A 19,441-nucleotide genomic window follows, 5' to 3' on the forward strand; every position below is an offset into this window, starting at 1 on the left:
GAAGAAGCTTAATAAAAGCCAATAACATCTTTGCTGATCCTAGTAACCTTGTCAATTCCTATTTTCTCTATAACCCTCTCAAAATCGTTATAGGTGTATTAATTGCCACACCAGTACGTTGCTAAATATTTTTTTTACTTCTGTGAGGTTAGTCTTTATTTATAACATCCTGTTTTAGATTATTCTTTTATATTCATACTTGGAGTTTTTGTACAGATCACAATGATATTTCACTTATTAAATGCATTTTTTTTAGGTTTTATAGTCACAATAAATTGAAACTGAATTTAAATGTAATGAAATCTTCTTAATTCCCTATGCATCTAAGTTTTGTTTACAACCATGTCACCTCATTCCTCTCATCTAAATCACTCCTTGACCCACTTAAATCTGAATTTTGCTTTCTCCACTCCATGGAAGCAGCTCCCACCAATGATCTTCTTACTGCTATGTCTACGTGGTCACTTCTCTATTCTTACTCTTCATGACCTCCCTGCTACCTTTGATACTGTTGCTCTTCTTTTGCAAACTCTCCACTCCGGTGTGAGGAAAAAAGAAGACTCTATACTCTATAAACTCTCCATTTCATTAGATTTTTTAACAATGTCCTCTTTTGGGTTACCTCCTACTTCACCTACTGATCCTTTTCTATATCTTCTGCTGAATTCCTCCAAATGCTCCTTCCCTTACCTTTCAGAGATCCCCAAGGATCTGTTATTGGCTCTCTACTCTTCTCTCCCTAACACATCTCCCTTGCTGATCTTATCAGATTGTTTAGCCTCTAATACCAACTGGACACTAATGACCACAAAATATTTCCACTCTACTGCACCATATGCCATCTTGAGTGAAGATTAAACAGGTAGGACATGCACAGACTGCACCAGTAAGCTGTCCTATTTAGTAATTATGTATACATAGTAAGTAAAACTAAAACAAAATGTTATAGTTTGTGGCTTTTTTTAATTAATATATTAAAATACCAATCATCAAATGAGAGCTTGTAACCAAATAATTGAAAATAATAAAAAAATAAAAAAGTAAAATTGAACTGTGCACACATGCAGGGGTGCTGTGGCCAGGAGGTCCGGTCTCACTGAGTCTCACCACCCACAAATAGTCTCCGCGTGGACAGCTGCTTCCCCGGCAGCTGCGGGAGAAGGACTAGGGGGGCCATTTATCATGGACTGCATTTTGAGTGGGATCTTACCACCCAGGATCGCATCCTATCAGCTGGATGTATTGTCCGGCACATGCAGGGACAGGTGCTCTGACAGGAACCCATCCCTATGATGGGCTGTGTTGCCTGCTCCCTGCCGGCACATGCGCGGTCTGCTAGACCACACTGCACAGAAGCCAATTCAGGGGAGGATTCTGGAGGAACCCTCCACTAGCTACAAACACGATGTGACCTTCAGATGGTGGTAGCTGCAGGGTAGAATCTTGGGAATGCATTGCATTCTGAATATTGATAAATCTGGCAGCATCACATTACCAAAGAAATCTATGGGGGATGTGGCTGTGGGCAGCAATGGAGGGATTGCAACAGGTATCGGAGATACATGCTGTAATCCCGCCTTCATACATTGCGGCTAGCCCCCGAGAATGGATGTTTTCAGGGATATAGCCGCAAATATTCTATGATAAATGGGCCCCCTAATGCGACTGATCATCCAAGGAAGCTTGGTGATCGGTGCCTGCATGTGGGTATGGAGTGGAAGCTGTAGTTGCTGACAGAGTATGGAGGTAGGATCTGGCAGTGATGGATTGCCCTGTCAGTCCTCCATCTTACCCAAACGCAGCTGCAGAAAAATTCAAAAGTGCCGGAGTGGTGGGATGGGACAATGGAAACGCCGCCACTCAGGACCCACAACTATGATTCCTGAGCTTCATTTTCATAAGGGGCTCTTCCTTTAAATATGCTGCCTCTGACAAGCTTCGTCCTGTCCCCAGTGAGTATTGGTCTCTGCATTGTTGCTATGCCCCAACTTCCTTTACTTAATCACTGTATAGCTATCTTCCTTCCCTAATCCAGGCTAAAGTATGTGTTTCTCCCCTCCCTGCCCAAGAGTGTATGCCACCATGTCCCCCCAGGCCCCAGCATGTGTGTTACCAAGTTCCCCAGCAGTGCAATGTATGCCATTAGTCCTTCCCAAGACCCCAGTATGTGTGTTAACATACTGTATCCCCCAGGGCACAGTGTGTGTCACCATGTGTGTCCCATAACCCTGTGTGCATGTGTGTTACTATGTGTCCCCCCCAAGACTGATGTGTGTCTCCACCAAGCCACAGTCTTTATGTTTATATGTCCCCCAAGTATATATATCACCGTGCCTGTCCAGTCCCCAGTATTTGTATCCATGTCTTCCCAGACTCCTGTGTGTGTCTTATCCTTCTTTTTTCTTCTATGCCTATTACGCCTCCTTTTATATCTGTACCCCACCTACTTTAATCATTTACTCTCTGTACCCCACCTACTTTTATCATTCTCCTACTTTTATCATTTACCCCGCGAGGGTCCGAATTTAACAATTTGGCAAAAAAATAACACAAAAAATATTTTTGTTTTGTGTAGACCTTTTGACCCTGTCGACCTTTGACTGTCGGACTTTTCACCCTGTTGGACTTTTGACAGTCAACTTTTTACTGTCAAACATATGGTGTCGACCTAATGACTGTCTATTTTTTAAATGTCTAACTTGTATACCGCACTCATTAGGGATGCTGGGTCCCACCTGAACAGCTCCCCGTGACATGTTCGGTGGGCCCACCTTTTTGGACGAAATACTGTAGTTCTAAGAACCTCAATTGTACTCCATGCTATATTTTAGAGTTTATTATAGTTGTTTTGACTACCAGTGTTCTTAGTGCTTAGTGTGCCCTGCATTTTCCTTTTTTCTGTACAATACACTACTTTCTATCATTATCTCACTACTAGACACAATCATTTGTGTTCACTAAAAGCCTACCTGTATTTATTCTATTATATTTTCTAAGACTCTGTCAGTCTATCCCCTCTTCTGCATTTTCTCATACTTTTTAAAAAAGATTTTTCCGATGATATGTATTTCTTTAAATCCCATTTGCCTGTCATATCTCACCTCTTTGTCTGACAGAGCATTAAGCCAAACTATACCATCTGGCTACAGTTATGTGTCACCATGGTGGAGCAGTCTAGGAGGATTAAGGGACTAGTGCTGCTGATTTCTAGTACTCACCATGCTTGGCATTCAGTTGAAGACATAGGAAATGGTGGGTTCATGTCCTATGTTGTAGGGGCTGTGTACTCTGTATTCTGCAGCTCCTTGTTCCCTTCCACTCTGACCTCTGCCTATGCAGAGACTGTTGTTCATTATATCTGACATATATGGTGCCGCAGAAGACAGGTCCCCAGTGGTGCTAGGGCACATTTTATATAAGGATATCTGTAAGGAAACCCAGTAGCAAGTTCTCAAAGGTGCTTGGGATGTCTCTGTGTTATGTAGATATATAATTGTGACATGTCCTGGCTGTATTCAGGAAAGTTAGTGAGTGCTGCACTCTATATCACTGGACTTTCAGCATATGTGGGGGTGGGGAAGGGGAAGGGGGTGCAGAAACGGTACAGAAAACAATTGCTCCCTGCTAAAATATTTACCTCTATTCTCCATTTAGTGTAGAAGATGTACCATGCAGGTTAAGAACACAGTGGGCAGATGTATTAAGTAGAGATGTGCGGCTGGCAATTTTCGTGTTTTGTGTTTTGGTTCTGATTCTACTTTCATGCTTTGGTTTTGGCTTGGTTTTGCCAAAACCACCCTTTCTTGTTTTTGGTTTTGGATCTTGATGATTTTTGAAAAAAACATAAAATCAGCTAAAATTACAGAATTTGGGGGTAATTTTGCTCCTACGGTATTATTAACCTGAATAACTTTCATTTCGACTAATTTCCAGTCTATTCTGAACACCTCACACCTCACAATATTGTTTTTAGGCCTAAAAGTTGCACCGAGGTGGCTGTATGACTAAGCTAAGTGACATAAGCGTGCGGCACAAACACCTGGCCCATCTAGGAGTAGCACTGCAGTTGCAGACAAGATGGCACTATTCAAAAACTAGTCCCCAAACAGCACATGATGCAAAGAAGAAAAAGAGGTGCAATTAGGTAGCTGGATGGCCAAGCTAAGCGATACAAGTGTGCGGCACAAATACCTGGCCCATCCAGGAGTGGCACTGCAGTGGCAGAAAGGATGGCAGATTTAAAAAAACAGTCCCCAAACAGCACATGGTGCAAAGAAGAAAAAGAGGTGCAATGAGGTAGCTGGATGGCCAAGCTAAGCGACACAAGTGTGCGGTGCAAATACCTGGCCCATCTAGGAGTGGCACTGCAGTGGCAGACAGGATGGCAGATTTAAAAAATAGGCCCCAAACAGTACATGATGCAAAGAAGAAAAAGAGGTGCAATGAGGTAGCTGGATGGCCAAGCTAAGCGACACAAGTGTGCGGCACAAACACCTGGCCCATCTAGGAGTGCACTGCAGTTACAGACAGGATGACACTTAAAAAAACTAGTCCCCAAACAGCACATGATGCAAAGAAGAAAAAGAGGTGCAAGATGGAATTGTCCTTGGGCCCTCCCACCCACCCTTATGTTGTATAAACAGGACATCCACACTTTAACAAACCAATCATTTCAGCGACAGGGTCTGCCACACGACGGTGGCTGAAATGACTGGTTTGTTTCGGCCTCCACCAAAAAAGAAGCAATCAATCTCTCCTTGCACAAACTGGCTCTACAGAAGCAAGATGTCAACATCATCCTCATCCTCCGATTCCTCACCCCTTTCACTGTATAAGTCCTCCTCCTCACAGAGTATTAATTTGTCCCCACTGGAATCCACCATCACAGGTTCCTGTGTACTTTCCAGAGGCAATTGATGGTAAAGGTCTTCCAGGAGGAATTTATAATTCCTTTTGATGAACATCATCTTCTCCACATGTAGTGGAAGTAACCTCCAACGCCCATCGCTGACAAGGTTATTGGCTGCACTAAACACTCTTTCGTAGTACACACTGGAGGGGGGGCAACTTAGGTAAAATAAAACCAGTTTGTGCAAGAGCATCCAAATTGCATCTTTTTCCTGCTAGTATACATACGGACTGTCTGACATGCCTACTTGGATTCTGTCACTCATATAATCCTCCACTATTATTTCTATGGTGACAGAATCATATGCAGTGACAGTAAACATGTCAGTAATCATTGGCAGGTCCTTCAGTCCAGACCAGATGTCAGCTTTCGCTCCTGACTGCCCTGCATCACCGCAAGCGGGTGGGCTAGGAAATGTTATCCTTTTCCTTGCAGCCCCAGTGGCGGGAGAAATTGAAGGACGAGCTGTTGACGGGTCACGTTCCGCTTTAGTTGACAATTTACTAACCAGCAGGTCTTTGCACCTCTGCACACTTGTGTCTGCTGGAAAGAGAGATACAACATAGGATTTAAACCTAGGATTGAGCACGGTGGCCAAAATGTAGTGCTCTGATTTCAACAGATTGACCACCCTTGAATCCTGACAAAGCGAATGAAGGGCTCCATCCACAAGTCCCACATACTTTGCGAAATCGCCCCATCTTAACTCCTCCTTCAATTTCTCAAGCTGCTTCTGTAAAAGCCTGATGAGGGGAATGACCTGACTCAAGCTGGCAGTGTCTGAACTGACTTCACGTGTGGCAAGTTCGAAAGGTTGGAGAGCCTTGCACAAGATGGAAATCATTCTCCACTGTGCTTGAGTCAGGTGCATTACCCCTCCTTTGCCTATATCGTAGGTGGATGTATAGGCTTGAATGGCCTTTTGCTGCTCCTCCATCCCCTGAAGCATATAGAGTGTTGAATTCCACCTTGTTACCACCTCTTGTTTCAGTTGATGGCAGGGCAGGTTCAGGAGTGTTTGCTGGCTCTCCAGTCATTGCTACGCAGTGGCAGAATGCCAAAGGTGGCCCGCAATTTTTTGGGCCACCGACAGCTTCTCCAGCACACTCCTTTCATTTTTCAAAAAATTCTGCACCACCAAATTAATTGTATGTACAAAACATGGGACATGCTGGAATTTGCCCAGATATAATGCACGCACAATATTTGTGGCGTTGTCCGATATCACAAATCCCCAGGAGAGTCCAATTGGGGTAAGCAATTCTGCAATGATGTTCCTCAGTTTCTGTAAGAGGTTGTCAGCTGTGTGCCTCCTACGGAAAGCAGTGATACATAGCGTAGCCTGCCTAGGAACGAGTTGGCGTTTGCGAGATGCTGCTACTGGTGCCGCTGCTGTTGTTGCTACGGGAGGTCATACATCTACCCAGTGGGCTGTTACAGTCATATAGTCCTTAGTCTGCCCTGTTCCACTTGTCCACATGTCCGTGGTTAAGTGGACACTGGATACAACCACATTTTGTAGGACACTGGTGACTCTTTTTCTGACGTCTGTGTACATTCTCGGTATCGCCTGCCTAGAGAAGTGGAACCTAGATGGGATTTGATACCGAGGACATAGTACATCAAACAATTCTCTAAGTCCCACTGAACTAATGGCGAATATTGGATGCATGTCTAACACCAACATAGCTGTCAAGGCCTCAGTTATCTACTTTGCAAAAGGATAACTGCTGTCATATTTCATCTTCCTCACAAAGGACTGTTGGACAGTCAATTGCTTACTGGAAGTAGTACAAGTGGTCTTCTGACTTCCCCTCTGGGATGAAGATCGACTCCCAGCAGCAACAACAGCAGGTGATGAATGTGCAACAGGTGACGTATAAGGGAGGATGTTCCTAGGTGGTGAACATCCTTACCCCTACTTGTTACAGAATGACAGAGGCAACAGATGGCTTGACACCTGTTGTCCGGATTTGTGGAGAAATAATTCCACACCGAAGAGGTGGCTTTTTTGGTAGTTTTCCCAGGCATCACAATGGGCTTCTTCATCCCAAGGACAACAGGTGTCTCCCCTGGTGCCTGACTTAAACAAACCACATCACCATCAGAATCCTCATCGTCAACTTCCTCCTCAGCGCCAGCAACACCCATATCCTCATCCTGGTGTACTTCAACAGTGACATCTTCAATTTGAATATCAGGAACTGGACTGTGGGTGCTCCTTCCAGCACTTGCAGGGGGCGTGCAAATGGTGGAAGGAGCCACCTCTTCCCGTCCAGTGTTGGGAAGGTCAGGCATCGCAACCACCTACACACTTGGACTCTCCTTGGGGATTTGTGACACCATCTCAGAATGAACAGTTCTTTTCTGTGCTCTTTCCAGCTTAACTCTTATAATTTTTCTAGCGGGAGGATGAGGGCTTCCATCGTCATGAGAAGCTGAACCACTAGCCATGAACATAGGCCAGGGCCTCAGCCTTTCCTTCCCACTCCGTGTCGTAAATGGCATATTGGCAAGTTTACGTTTTTCCTCAGATGATTTAAATTTCTTTTTTTGGTTCTTTTTACTGAACTTTGGCTTTTTGGATTTTACATGCCCTTTACTATCACATTGGGCATCAGCCTTGGCAGATGACTTTGATGGCATTTCATCGTCTATGTCATGGCTAGTGGCAGCAGCTTCAGCACTAGGAGGCAGTGGTTCTTCTTGATCTTTCCCTATTTTATCCTCAAACTTTTTGTTCTCTATTATTTTTTGGGAGTTATATAAGACAATATGCGTCACAGGAATGACTGGAATGACTGATGGACAGGACACTACCACTGGTTTGATGCAGCACAACCCAACAACACTGTAAGGGACTTGTGGTTGTTTTTGTTATTATTATTATACGGCAGCAGTGGACATATAGCAGCAGCATATACCGCTGTGGCTGCCTCATCACTGGAATGATTGATGGACAGGACACTGCCACTGATCTGATGCAGCACAACACAATAACACTGTAAGGTAATTGTGGTTGTTGTTGTTGTTATTATTATTATTATTATTATTATACGGCAGCAGTAGACATATAGCAGCAGCGTATATCGTCACTGGAATGACTGATGGACAGGACACTACCACTGGTCTTATGCATCACAACACAACACCACTTTATACAGCTACACTTTGTATATGGCAGCAGAGGACACCAACACTGTGACTGGCTGGACTGATGGAGCACAATACACTGACTACACTGGACTGGACAGCACAACACAGCACCACTTTATACAGCTACACTGGATATATGGCAGCAGTGGTCACCAACACTGTGACTGGCTGGACTGATGCAGCACAATACACTGACTACACTGGACAGCAAAACACAGCACAAGACTCGCAACCCCACTTTCCCACCCCCACACAGACTCTGAACACTGAGGACACGCCCTCTCAATACACTCTCCGAGACTTGAGTGAAATGGCCGCGACGCACGGCTCCTTATATGGAATCCAAATCCCGTGAGAATCCGACAGTGGGATGCTGACGTTTTGCCGCGTTCAGGTTTCCGAGTCAGTCGGGAAAACCCGAGCCTGGCTCGGAACTGAACTCGGAAGGCAAAGTCCGGTAGGGTTCGGTTCTCTGAGAACCGAACCCGCTCATCTCTGGTATAAAGCCTGGAGAAGTGATAAAGCAGTGATAAGTGTAAGGTGATAACACACCAGCCAATCAGCTCCAATATGTAAATTGACAGGAGGTGATTGGCTGGTGCATTTTCACCTTGCATTTATCACTGCTTTATCACTTCTCCAGTCTTAATACATCTGCCCCAGTGCTCTCTGTTGACTGTGGCAGTCAATAAAGATGTGCCCCAGAAAAATACTAGTGTTAAAAATATAGGCAGATAGACAGATTATCCTTTTTCTGTGGGACCCTTGTGCTTATATCAGTGGGTGCAAGTACAATAATTATTTTTTACATCAAATGTTAGCTAAACACATGAGACCTTGACACAAGATGCTGAATGGGCCATTGGTGTAATATACAATTTGATAATACATGCTGAAAATTACATACTGTAAAACTCCTTTAGCTCACTCCTCTTAGGTCATTGATTTACCCCTACCATAGAACAAATTTTACCATACTAATTTTCTTCTAAATGGATGGATGACTTTATAAAAGGAATAAAGTCTTTTTCTCCTGTTTTTTTTTGTCAGGAGAAAGGGATTTTCACTATTTTGAAGAAGTAGGAACAGCAATGAAACACTCAGATCTCCACTGTTTTGCTTTGTGAACAGTGGAAGTGCCAACCCCGTAACGAACAATGAACACACTATAATTTAAAGAACACAGTATAGTTTCACAATGCAAAAATGCAAGTTATCATTCAACAGAAGAAGGCTTGAAACAATATAGTCAACTCTAATAAGGCAGGATAGTAGTCTCTAATGTAGGTGTAGTATATAGGACTGGACGGGTGTCACACACCATCCCAGTGGTCAGGATGCTGGCGGTCATATGACCAACACCGGCATCCCGACAATTAAAAATGCTGACAGGGTATTGGGTAATTATTTTACCCCTCTCCTGTTCCCTAGCCTAACCCTAACCCACCTGGGGTGGCGGCTATGGCTAAGATTCGGTGGTGGCAGTTAGGGCTAAGACACTGGGGGCTGGATGCAAGGGCTAAGACTCGAGGGTTGGCTGCTATGGTTAACACCCCTGTCTACTGCCTAACCCTAAAACCCTCCCCCGGCCCTAACAGTCAACTTAATGCTTTCCTTCGGGATGTTGGTGGTCGGTGTTCTGGTGAGAGGATTCCAAGTGGTGTCGCGATTTCGGTGTCAGTCACATGACCACCAGCATCCCGAGCGCCGGGATGCTATCCGCATTCTGACTGGACAGATTGAGTCCACTTGCTATGTGAGGTCATCCAGCATGAGGCGAATCGATAACACCCCACTCCCCAACATGGTGTAGCAGCACACAAAATATTTATTAACTAAAACCTAACTTATTTTTAAGTTGTTTTATAAATAAACCCATAAAGTTAAGGGGGGTAGACACAGAGAGAGATGTATGCTTAATTTCTAAGCAATCTGACGAGATTGCTTAGAAATTAAGCACAGATCTCTCCGTGTGTATGCCCCATAGCGAAAGCGATACGTGGCCTGCGCGTCGCTATCGCCAGTTCTAGCTTGGCTTGCATGCAGACACAATCTAGTTACATCACTCATTTTACCACTGCGTGAAGTGAACGTCCCCCCGCCCCCCTCACTCAGCACACATCGCGCTGTGTGCTGAGCCGGGAGAGAGATGTGTGCTGAGCGGTCTGTGATGGATCACTCAGCACACATCTCTCCCCGTGTGTACCCCTTTTACACCTATATTACTAACAGTAAACATTTTTCGTCTTCATTGCCTTCCATCCTACAGTGCAGTTTTTCTGTTTAATTACAATAACCTAATTTATATCCACTTTAATTAAAGTTTGCAATCTATTTATTTTTTCTACTTATTACTTTTAATAAGTTGGTAGGAAAAAGCTTGGTAGCCAGTCATGGAGGTGTGTGTGTTAAGAGGGTGGAGGGAATATTTCAGTCATCATTAACAATATTTATACAGATTAGTGTATTGCATTTCAGCCTACTTTTTGATATATGTACTTAAACTTTGGAGAAGATTTATCAAAGCTTGTTGAGAGATAAAGTGGGGGAGATAAAGTACCAACAAATCAGCTTCTGTCATTTTTCGAACACAGCCTGTAAAATGACAGTAGCTGATTGGTTAGTACTTGGGGGGTCATTCCGAGTTGATCGCACTTAGCAACTTTTTGCTGTCCGTGCGATCAACTAGACACCGCCTCTGGGAGAGTGTATTTCTGCATAGCTAGGCTGCGAACGCTCGTGCAAAAAAAGTTTCCTGCAAAAGAGGACCAGGATAAAACTTACTTACCCTGTACGATCGATCCAACGATGCAAGTCCCGGAATTGACGTCAGACATCTGCCCTCCAAACGCCTGGACATGCCTGCGCTGGACTCACCACTCCCAGAAAACGGTGAGTTGCCGCCCCGGAACGCCATCCTGCTGTCAATCTTCTTGCGATCGCTCCAGCGATCACTTTCTTCGTTGTTCTGGTCGTTGCCCAGGGACGGCCGTCGCTGGGCAACGACGCACATGCGCCTTGTGGCTGCCGCACAGGTGCAGACCTGACCCGTTTGCACCGCTGTGACAAACAGCAGCGTGCCAACGGGTCGGAATGATCCCCTTTAACTCCAAGCGTTGCTAAATCTCCCCTTTAGCTCATATAAAAATTATGTAAAATTAATACTGGCCAAAAGTGTCCATCATATGAATAACATTGTTTCTAGCAGACTGACAATACTAATAAAAACATATATATAAAAAAATTATACCTTTCATCTACACCATGTTCTTTTGTGACTAGTGAATAATTATCACTTCAAAATAAAACAAAAGCAAAACATATTAATCATTTGTTGTAAGCTAAAAGTAAAATATATCAATCATTTGCTTTATGTTATATAAATTAGGAAAGTTTTAGCTATTTTCAGAATTGCAACTTACCGTCGGATGTTTCAACACACAGTTGTAAACCCAAATTGTTCTGTGGATTAATTACCCAGTGATTACTGGTTACAGTAATATCAAACGCTAGCCAGCCAACTTCATATGCAGGAACTCTGTGAGTGTCTAACAAGAAGAGATCTGCATCCCTACAATAAAAAGTATTTAAAAGAAAGAATAAATAAACAGAAGAAATCAATTTAAATTGAAAAATACATCAAAAACTCCAGTGTAAAATGCATCAGAAAAAAATGACTCAAGATGCTTCCAGCATATATTCATGGTTTACGCCAGGAGTAACAGGAAACATGGAGATGTGGCTTAACGGTGTTAGGTTGGGTACACTCTTTTCAATATATATTGTTTGCTCAATCGTCGTATGATAGCGCTAGTGCATTGGTAAACAACGTCATTCATAGTCATATCAAGTCAGCACAGCTGATGCCGAAATATCATGCAGCTACAGTATACAGTTACATCTAGCTCTGTATATGGCTGACCCGCTGTCTTTGAACATTGAACGTATTCAAATGGAACTGCTGCCATACATTATTTATTATTAACAGTTTCTTATATAGCGCAGCATATGCCGTTGCGCTTTACAATTAGAACAACAGTAATAGAACAAAACTGGGCAAAAACAGACAGACACAGAGGTAGGAAGGCCCTGCTCGAAGGTTACAATCTATAGGGATATATTGGGTGGCAAATTAGTAAGTGTGTATGCACAAGATTGTGCACATACTTTACCAATTGATAGATCAGTCGGCGGATCAATCGTCACCCCCATCACATCAATGCACCCTTCATATTGGAGCTGGTTCTGATGACCAGCTCCAATAACAAAAAATAGAAAAAGAAACACCTGGCCTCATCAGCCTAACAGGGCTCTCATGCAGGGGTCCAGGCCGCTTCTAGTGCAAACATTTAAAAATTCAACTCAGTGGCATTTACACGAGAATGGCCTTACTATACTCAGCCTATGCATTGCCCATCTATCTCTCCATTCTAAATTCCACACTTTTATTGTTAGACTATGTTTTCATTATATTATCATGTTTGTGGAAAAGCTAAATGACTAGGATTAATTATACAATTCACTTCTAGTCACACATTTTGGTGAGATTTGTAAACACTTACCCTTGGATGTAATGAAGTCCGAGTTCGGTGGCTGTGCAGGGTGCTGCCCAAACTCGGATGTTTTTTTACAGGGGTAATCATGTACAAGGCTAAACCATAAATGAAACAAATATAACAGCGCTAAAAAACAAACAGGTGCTTAAAAGAAATTAAACATAATTTAATCATACACAGACATGAATCTAAAATAAGACATGTACATACATGAACTCATTTCAATATTAAAAAAGCATCACAATTTCTAATAGAGTCTTAATGCCAGTCTCTGGTACGTAATTAGTCAGTTATTAGGGCACTTTAATCCGCCAGTATAGCAGTGGACAGTTCTAATGTATAGTATATAAGCCTTTGATAAAGATGACAAGTGACAGTGAAACGCGTTAACCAGCCAGCCTCTGGACCTGTGCACTGGTAGACAATACTTTGGGAGACTATGTGGACATTGAAAGCCTCAGGAAACTCCAGCTGCAGTCTATGTTGATAAAGAACAAGGGGAGATCTATTACTTTTTGCGTAGGACCTGAGTGTGTGTTTACCTAAAGACTGGATGCTTCCTCCTATTGCCTAAAGGCTTATATACTATACATCAGAACTATCCTCTGCTATACTGTCAGATTCAAGTGCCCTAATAACTGACTAATTACGTACCAGAGACTGGCATTAAGGCTCTATTAGAAATTGTGATGATTTTTGAATATTGAAATGAGTTCATGTATGTACAGTACATGTCTTATTTTAGATTCACATCTGTGTATGATTAAATTATGTTTCATTTCTTTTACACACCTGTTTGTTTTTTAGCGCTGTTATATTTGTTTCATTTGTGTTTTAACCTTGTGTTTATTATTATTATTATCCTTTATTTATATGGCGCCACAAGGGTTCCACAGCGCCCAATTACAGAGTACATATGCACATAATCAAAACAGGAAAACAGTGACTTACAGTTGAAGAAAATATAGGACAAGTACAGGGTAACTAAGCATAACTACACTAGTAAACGACATAGAGATAAGTTCCAAGGTGGCCACAAAACTGCGGGATTTGGGCAGTTGAGGATTACTAAAGTAAGAAAAGGATAAGCACATGATGGAAGAGGGCCCTACTCGTGAGAGTTTACATTCTAAGAGGAAGGGTGGACAGACAGGGGTGACACAGATGGGGTACATAGAGAGCGTGGAACAGAGGGTTAGGATGAGATTTGGCTGGGTTTGGTAAAGAAGTGGGTCTTAAGAACCCGTTTGAAGTTTTGTAGAGAGGTGGAGAGTTTGAGGGGGAGAGGTAAATAATTCCAGAGAAAGGGAGCAGCATGTGAAAGATCTTGGAGATAGGAGTGGGAGGTAGTAATCAGAAGACAGAAGAGTCGGCATGCATTAGCAGAGCGAAGAGGATGGGTGGGAGAGTAAAGGGAGATAAGGTCAGAGATGTAAATGGGAGAGGAGTGGGTGAGGGCTTTGTAAGTGAGTGTGAGAAGTTTGAATTGGCTTCTGAAAGGGAAGGGAAGCCAGTGAAGGGCTTGTAGGAGACTGGAGGTGGACGTAGTGCATTTGGTGAGGAAGATGAGCCAGGCAGCAGCATTGAGGATAGATTTGAGTGGAGCAAGGAAATAGCCAGGGAGGCCAGTTAGGAGGAGATTACAGTAGTCCAGTCTGGAAATAATCAGTGAGTGAATAATGATCTTAGTGGCATCCTGGGTGAGAAAGGGTCTGATTCTGGAAATGTTTTTGAGATGAAAATGACAGGTTTGTGAGAGAGGTTGTGCGGGAGGGTGGGAAGATGATCAGCTCAGTTTTAGACATGTTGAGTTTAAGAAAGCGCTGGGACATCCAGGAAGAGATAGCAGAAAGACAGTTAGAGGTACGAGTGAGGAGAGTGTGGGAGAGGTCAGGGGAGGAGAGTTAGATTTGAGTGTCATCAGCATAGAGGTGGTATTGTAAGTTAAAAGAACTAATGAGTTCACCTAAAGAGGACATATAGAGAGAGAAAAGGAGAGGACCAAGAACAGTGCCATGGGGGACACCAACAGTTAGTGGAAGTGGGGGGGGGAGAGGTAGCATCATGAGAGGAGACAGAGAAAGAATGATCAGAGAGGTAGGAGGACAGTCAGGAGAGGGCAGTATCACACAGACCAAGAGAGTGAAGGATTTGCAGAAGGAGAGGGTGGTCCACAGTGTCAAAAGCAGCAGAGAGGTCAAGAAGAATAAGCAGAGAGTAGTGTCCCTTAGCTTTGGCTGCATGGAGGTCATTGCATACTTTTGTGAGGGCATTTTCAGTGGAGTGGAGAGAACGGAAACCAGACTGGAATGGGTCAAGCAGTGAGTGAGAGGAAAGAAAGGCAGTGAGGCGATTATAGATGTTATAGAAGTTTGGAGGCAAAAGGGAGGAGAGAGATGAGTCGATAGTTGGAGAGAGTGTTTGGATCAAGGGTAGGTTTTTTTAAGAATAGGGGAGACAAGAGCATGCTTAAAAGCAGAGGGCACAGTGCCTTATGAAAGGGAGAGATTGAGAAGGTGGGCTAGATTGGAACAGGCAGAAGGAGAGAGGTAGCGGAGGAGGTGGGAGGGGATAGGGTCAAGTGGGGAGGTTGTGGGGGGGGGGGAATGGATGAGGGCCATTACTTCCTCACCAGATACATGGGAGAAAGATGTCAGAGTTGGTAAGAGGGAAGGGGAGGGGTGGCAAGGGACAGGTGGTGGCTGGTTGCTGGTCTGGTGGGATGTGATGTCCTGATGTATGTAGTCAATCTTGGATGTGAAATAAGTGGCAAAGTCAAGCGCAGACAATGAGGAAGGGAGAGGAGGTTGTGCTGGGCAGAGGAGGGAGTTAACAGTGGCAAAGAGGCGCCGGAGGTTGGAAGACTGATTAGAGATGAGGATTTTGAAGTATGATTGTTTAGCGAGGGAAAGGGTAGTACTGAATTATGAGAGCATAAATTTGAAATAGAGGAAGTCTGCTTTAGAGCGTGATTTCCTCCACTGTCGCTCGGCAGTACATGAGCATTTTTGAAGATATCTGGTGCATTTGGTGTGCCAGGGTTGAGGTGTTGATCTACGATGGTGAATAGTGGTTGGCGGTGCTACAGAGTCAAGGGCAGAAGTAAGAGATGCATTGTATAGGGTTGTGGCTTGTTCAGGGCATGTAAGAGAGAGAAGAGGAGAGAGAAGTGAGTCAAACAGGAAGGATTGGGATGAGGCGTCAATAGCCTCAATGTTACGCTTAGTGATGTTAGCCTTAGGAGGGAGAGATGGGGAAGCAGAGATAGATAAGTTGAAAGAGAGCAGGTGGTGGTCAGAGAGGGGAAAAGAGGAATTGGAGAACTCAGAAATATCACAGCGGTGAGTGAAAACCAGATCCAGTGAGCTCCTGTTGACATGGGAGGGTGAGGTGGTCCACTGGAAGAGACCAAGTGAAGAGGTGAGGTTAAGGAGTTTAGAAGCAGGTGGTTTAGGAGACCAACTATCTCCTGAGAAACAGCAGCTTAGAGAACCAGCTCTGTCCAAGCGCCTGAATTCATATAAAATCATTAATATTGTTCTTGCACAAGGCTAAACCAGGGCCCTCATTCCGAGTTGGTCGCAGCAGGAGTTTTGTTAGCAGTTGGGCAAAACCATGTGCACTGCAGGGGGGGGCAGATATAACATGTGCAGAGAGAGTTAGATTTGGGTGGGTTATTTTGTTTCTGTGCAGGGTAAATACTGGCTGCTTTATTTTTACACTGCAATTTAGATTGCAGATTGGACACACCACACCCAAATCTAACTCTTTCTGCACATGTTAAATCTGCCTCCCCTGCACTGCACATGGTTTTGCCCAACTGCTAACAAAATTCCAGCAATGATCAACTTGGAATTACCCCCCATGCCTTGTACTAGATTGCCCCTTTAAAAAACTTTCAAGTTCGTCCGGCATCCTGCACGGCCGCCAAACTTGGACTTCATTACATCCCACGCTTACTGTGTGTTTTGTAATCCAATTATTCAACTATTACTACACTGCGCATGAAACCACATATAAAACCTCCCCTTATTTAACATCTCCCTCGGTGCATATTATTTGCTGTCAGTGCTATACAACATTTGTGATTGATGCTACCATCTATAAGCCAGTTTGGTTTAAGGAAATATGACTTACCCTAAAATAAATGAATATTATACATTCTGGTGGTCATTCCGAGTTGTTCGCTCGGTAATTTTCTTCGCATCGCAGCGATTTTCCGCTAACTGTGCATGCTATGCAGTTAGGTATTTTACTCACGGCATTACGAGGTTTTTTCTTCGTTCTGGTGATCGTAATGTGATTGACAGGAAGTGGGTGTTTCTGGGCGGAAATAGGCCGTTTTATGGGAGTGTTTGTAAAAACGCTACCGTTTCTGGGAAAAACGCGGGAGTGGCTGGAGAAACGGAGGAGTGTCTGGGCGAACGCTGGGTGTGTTTGTGACGTCAAACCAGGAACGACAAGCACTGAACTGATCGCACTGGAAGAGTAAGTCTCGAGCTACTCAGAAACTGCACAGAGAAGTCTTTTCGCAATATTGCAAATCTTTCGTTCGCAATTTTGATAAGCTAAGATTCACTCCCAGTAGGCGGCGGCTTAGCGTGTGCAAAGCTGCTAAAAGCAGCTTGCGGGCGAACAACTCGGAATGACCCCCAAGATTTTATTTCATTTAATAGGAACAAATAAAAAATATAAAAAATTAGAAATACCTTTAATTGGTTAATTCTTATGTAGATTACAAGTATTCTATATAAGAGCTATCATCCTGCTATGAGAACAATTTATTAAGAATGAAAATCTTTGGCTTTGTATGGGGTGAGGCAGAGCCTTTCCTGTCATTCTAACATTTGTACCAGAGTTTTGAATGTATAAAGTATATGAAAAATTTCAAAGAATTTGTTTGAAATATCTTCTGTGCATTATTCTAATACTTTTTATAGCCAAAACTCTGGAGTAAAAAGTCTATGGCGGGTGAGGCAGTGCCTCACCTGTCTATCTTTTCCACACATCAAAACTCACCAAATTTCCAGGAGTTTATACTGGTGCACATGTGTATGCCCAGATGTACCCTTTGGCTCATATATTGAGAGAATCTGGCTCTGGTGCTAGACAGTGCCTCCTAAGCCATTTAGCTCACCGCACATCCCTGTATCACACCCACCACAGAGAATACCAGTGACCAAAAACAACTGCAGAGCATAACAGTTACCAGCATACTGAACACCGAGCATCTCCGGGACTGCTGTACAGTACACAGAGCATTTCAATGAATGCCATATAATATAGAGACTGAGCATCATAGTGACTGACCCTATAATAAAGAGCACATTACAGTGACCACCATGTAATATAGAAAACATCATAGTCACTGCCATATAATAAAGGACATCAGTAACCACCATATAAAACAAATTAAAAATCAGGCAACCTATAAAGCCAAGTCTGTAAAATCTATAAAGCACACCCTTTATTTTTTTATTTTTTGGGTAACAGATGCAGGAAAACAGCAATACAATCACATATTATTTATGCTAATCTTTATCAGTAACATCATTCCATATACTGATTTTCTATGATAAACTTAGGACACTTGTGGAAAGAAATATATTTCCTATATTGTCTACAGTATATCTCACCGAACATGATCAATAACGGACAATCATGTTAAGCGACAACATAAAAAAAACAGGAAACCTTCTTTTTCCATCTTATTCCTTTTACTGATCTACATGTAGAGTAGAAAATGAAACAACACAACTGGCTTTAACCAAAAAAACAATAATAAAATAAATGAATGCCTATTTAACCAGGACAGTGCTGGTACAAGTTGCACTGATATCCTCTGACCATTGATGCCATCTCAGGATGGTGATATAGGGGGAGTCAGCAAAAGAAAAACATGTTCAATCAATGATATTAACAAATTACATTTTCATTCTGTTTTTCAGTATTTTTTTTAAATTTGTATTTAGTGCATAATCTACAACTTTCAGTGTAGTGCACATGAAAACCCAATACATACATGCAGATCTTGCCTGTACTCAGAGTTGGCTGCACCTGCGCAGTCACACTGCCACTCAGGGGCCAGCTGGTGAGTCCTCAGACCATTTGTGTTGTCTGCTTATTGGTACAGACTTTTTGTTGAGAATATAATGGTGCAATAGACTACAAGGTACGTTCGCTGACGAGAGAGTATGGGGCCCACCGGGAGACTGCACACTGTCTTTAAAATCACTTCCAACCAGCACTATACCTGGTAAAATCTGAAATCAGATGGATCTTCATGTGCTTACAACTCTAAAGATGTTAAACATCCAGTGGGGGCCAATGATGGCCGCATGGTCGCAGAGCTTCAATTTCTAAGTGCCAAAAAATCATGATCACCTTCATTCATCACCTACCATGATCCACAAATCGACCGCCCAGAGATGACCGCCAACTGCAGAAACAAAGTCTCGCTGATGTGGGATCAGAGAGTTGTGCTGCAGCCGCTGCCAACTCCCAGCAGTCACCGTGCCCTCCATCGCCTGCCTACATCCATACCTGACTGCGGGCATTACGGCGATCCACTGCACAATTGGATGGCCACGGTGTACTGTGAAGCCGCTGCTGCTACCGGATGCTTTACTCTGCGCTGCCTCACACTGCAGCCTGGCCTGATCCCGGGAGCCTCAGCAGGATTTTCTGCTGAGGGGACCTGGCCAGGGAGGACAGGACTTTAGGATCCTAAGGACCTGCCCATCGAGGTGACCGCATGGCAGCCATTTTGTTGTCACCTGCATGCTCCTTGGTTGCTGTGGGGCTGCTGCTGTGGTTGGAC

At 43.5% G+C, this 19,441-nt stretch overlaps 1 protein-coding gene across 2 annotated transcripts in view; it reads right to left on the reverse strand.

Moving 5' to 3' along the window:
* BMP5 (bone morphogenetic protein 5) overlaps positions 1–19,441 on the reverse strand; it is a 308,430-nt gene that overhangs the window by 57,276 nt on the left and 231,713 nt on the right. For both annotated transcript variants that reach the window (XM_063916726.1, XM_063916727.1), the window contains exon 3: positions 11,488–11,636. In XM_063916726.1, coding sequence (XP_063772796.1) covers positions 11,488–11,636 — 149 coding nt within the window. The remainder of the gene's footprint in view (positions 1–11,487; positions 11,637–19,441) is intronic.

This window comes from Pseudophryne corroboree, chromosome 4 (assembly GCF_028390025.1).
Source record: "Pseudophryne corroboree isolate aPseCor3 chromosome 4, aPseCor3.hap2, whole genome shotgun sequence".
In the NCBI taxonomy this organism is placed as follows: domain Eukaryota; kingdom Metazoa; phylum Chordata; class Amphibia; order Anura; family Myobatrachidae; genus Pseudophryne; species Pseudophryne corroboree.